The 2,956-nt window shown below is 51.9% G+C and overlaps 1 protein-coding gene across 1 annotated transcript in view; it reads left to right on the forward strand.

The window, feature by feature from the left end:
* Positions 1-1,332: 1,332 nt before the first annotated feature.
* Positions 1,333-2,956, forward strand: part of APOC1 (apolipoprotein C1) — a 2,864-nt gene continuing 1,240 nt past the window's right edge. The window contains exons 1-3 of the mRNA XM_003799498.3: positions 1,333-1,457; positions 1,569-1,646; positions 2,299-2,431. Of these exons, the coding sequence (XP_003799546.1) occupies positions 1,589-1,646; positions 2,299-2,431 (191 nt within the window). The 5' untranslated portion in view covers positions 1,333-1,457; positions 1,569-1,588. The remainder of the gene's footprint in view (positions 1,458-1,568; positions 1,647-2,298; positions 2,432-2,956) is intronic.

The raw sequence follows: 2,956 nt of genomic DNA on the forward strand, positions 1-2,956 counted from the left end.
TTTTTTTTTTTTATGAGGTGGGGGAGCAGACATCTGGTGCATGTCTGGGGAGTGGTGAACTCAGCCGGGGAAGTAAGGGCCTGGGGCAGATAGGGACTGGAGGCTCTGAGTTGGCCAGAGGGATTTCACAATCCTGCCAGGGTCGTGTCTGTGAGGTCCCTTTCACAACCATCTCCCTACCCCCAGGCTGCCACGTGGTTGAGGGGGCACAAGGCTGGCCAACCTAGAGTCTGAGCTGGGCCAGGGAAACCTCCCTCCCAGCTGCCAGGGATTACTAGCGGTCAAAGACAGCCAGTGGGGATGGGGGAAAGCATTGAACTCCAGCCCTGGGAGACGGATGTGGTCATGGAAGGAGACCAAGGGGCAGGCTTGGTGCCAGGAGGGGTCTAGGAGGATGAATAAGAGTAAATGGACTGGATGAGGGGAGCCAGGGAAAGAGGGTGAAGGGAAAGCCTGGTGGGGCACACGCTGAGAGCTTTGCAGCTAAAGTTTTTGCAGTTGTGACCAGCTGAAGAGATTCCTCCCACCCTCAAAAAAGTGAGATTGAGGACTGTAAAGTTATAAAGCCCAGAGACATCAGGGAGGTCTGGGGCACTCCTAGATGCAAGGGATGGGAGTAGCAGGTCAGAGAAAGAGACTGGAGGTAGCCTGAGGGGAGACTGGAGGACTCCAGTGACTTGAAGGAAGAGTTGGTGGAGCTGAGGAGGCTTACTACTTCGAAGGGGTAAGCCAGGGCTGAGCAAGGTGGCTCATGCCTGCAATCCTAGCACTCTGGGAGTCCAAGGCAGGCAGATTGCCTTCACTCAGGAGTTTTGAGACCAGCCTGAACAAGAGGAAGACCCATCTCTACTAAAAATAGAAAAACTAGCCCAGCTTTGTGGCAGGCACCTATAGTCCCAGCTACTCAGGAGGTTGAGGCAAGAGGATTGCTTGAGCCCAAGAGTTTGAGGTTGCTGTGAGCTATGACACCACAGCAGACAACAGAGTGAGACTCTGTCTCAAAAAAAAAAAAAGAAAAAAGAAGGGACAAGCTGGACAGAGAAAGGGGCCTGGGGACACAGTGAGATGGGTGGGGGTGAGACTCAAACAGAAGCGAGACCCTGAGGGCAGATGGCCACAGGGACAGGGTGAAGGCTGTTCCTTGACTAGGCAAAAGGGGCCATGGCAGGCCGAGGACTCTCCTCCATAGTCAGGGAGAATTGGAGGTAAGGGTGACAAACAGCAAGAGACCTTGAGCCCAAGGGCTGTGCCTGGCCCCACCTGACCCCAACCCCCACCAGCCAGGGACAGAAGAGGAAAGGGTGGGTGGATACTGGGAGGCAGGCAGCTGGGGAGAGCCAGGAGGAGGGAGATAGATGAACCTGCTCCGCCCCCTACCCAGCCTGATAAAGTCCAGGGAGGGCCAGGACTGCCCACCCCACCTGAGCTGTGCTGCCTGACAAGCAGTGAGGATACAGGTTGGTGTCTGGGAGAGGGAGAGACCAACAAAGAGGTCAACAAAGAGGGTGGAGGGTGGACTGAAGGAGGAGGGGGTGCCACTGATCGCCACCACTCATTTCTGCTTGCAGAGTGCCCCTCCGGCCCCATCATGAGGCTCATGCTGTCACTCCCTGTCCTGGTCCTGGTTCTGGCGATGGTTTTGGAAGGTAAAACTAGGATAGGAGAATTGGGGTGTTTGAGATTTGGAAGTGTGTAGCTGGGTTTCAGGCTTAGAGGAGCCTGGGCCCCTTGGGAGCTCTGGGCCCCTTCTGTGTCCTAGTTCCCCTTTCATGAATAGATGGGTCCCAAGGTTTTCTAAAGCTCAGCCCAGGGGGCAGCAAATCAGCCTAGAGCAGTGGTTCTCAACCTTCCTAATGCCGCAACCCTTTAATACATTTCCTCATGTTGTGGTGACCCTCAACCATAAAATTATTTTTGTTGCTACTTCATAACAGTAATTTTGCTACAGTTATGAATCATAATGTAAATATCTGATATGCAGGATGGTCTTAGGCAATCCCTGTGAAAGGGTCATTTGACTCTCAAAGGGGCCGCAACCCACATGTTGAGAACCTCTGGCCTAGGGGAACAACTGATGATGTATATTGACTCCCACATTTCTGGGATTGGCTGTCCTGCTTCTATAGCCTTAAAAGGGGTACAATGTTGAGTAAGAGAATTACTAGCAGCACCGACCCCATCAAGTCACTCCAGTATCTTCTCCCAGTTCTAACATGACCTCCAAGTATCACATCCCTGGATCATATCCTAAGGGACACTGGTAACCAATTTTTGCACCCCCTCTCATCATCCGGGCAGGCCCAGCCCCAGCCCAGGGAACCATGGACTTGGACTTCACCAGGCACTTGAAGGAGTTTGGAAACACCATGGGGGACAAGGCCCGGGAAGTCATAGACCGCATCAAACAGAGTGATATTCCTGCAAAAACCAGGTTAGACCACTTCCCAGGGCACAGGAGGGTATGCCTGGGGGAACCCTAGAGGAATGGTCCAAGATTAACAAATTGAAAAAACCGGCTCGGCGCCTATAGCTCAAGCAGGTAAGGTAACCAGCCACATACACCAGAGCTGGTGGGTTTGAATCCAGCCCAGGCCTGCCAAAACAACAATGACAACTATAACCAAAAAATAGCCAGGTTTTGTGGCAGGCACCTGTAGTCCCAGCTACTTGGGAGGCTGAGGCAAAAGAATCGCTTCAGCCCAGGAGTTGGAGGTTGCTGTGAGCTGTGATGCCACAGTACTCTACTCAGGGTGACAGCTTGGAGCTAAGAAAGAAAGAAAGAAAGAAAGAAACCAAGGCCCAGAGAGGCTGACAATGTCCCTGTGATCACACAGCTGGATCTCAAGGGGTTCAGACTTTAGGGGCAGGTTCCTTGACTCCTATCTAGGCCACATTTTCATACATTATATGTATGTATATATGTTATATATATATATATATTTTTTTTTTTTTTTTT

Source organism: Otolemur garnettii, unplaced genomic scaffold, assembly GCF_000181295.1.
Source record: "Otolemur garnettii isolate 467f Iridium unplaced genomic scaffold, OtoGar3 scaffold00152, whole genome shotgun sequence".
Classification (NCBI taxonomy): Eukaryota; Metazoa; Chordata; class Mammalia; order Primates; family Galagidae; genus Otolemur; species Otolemur garnettii.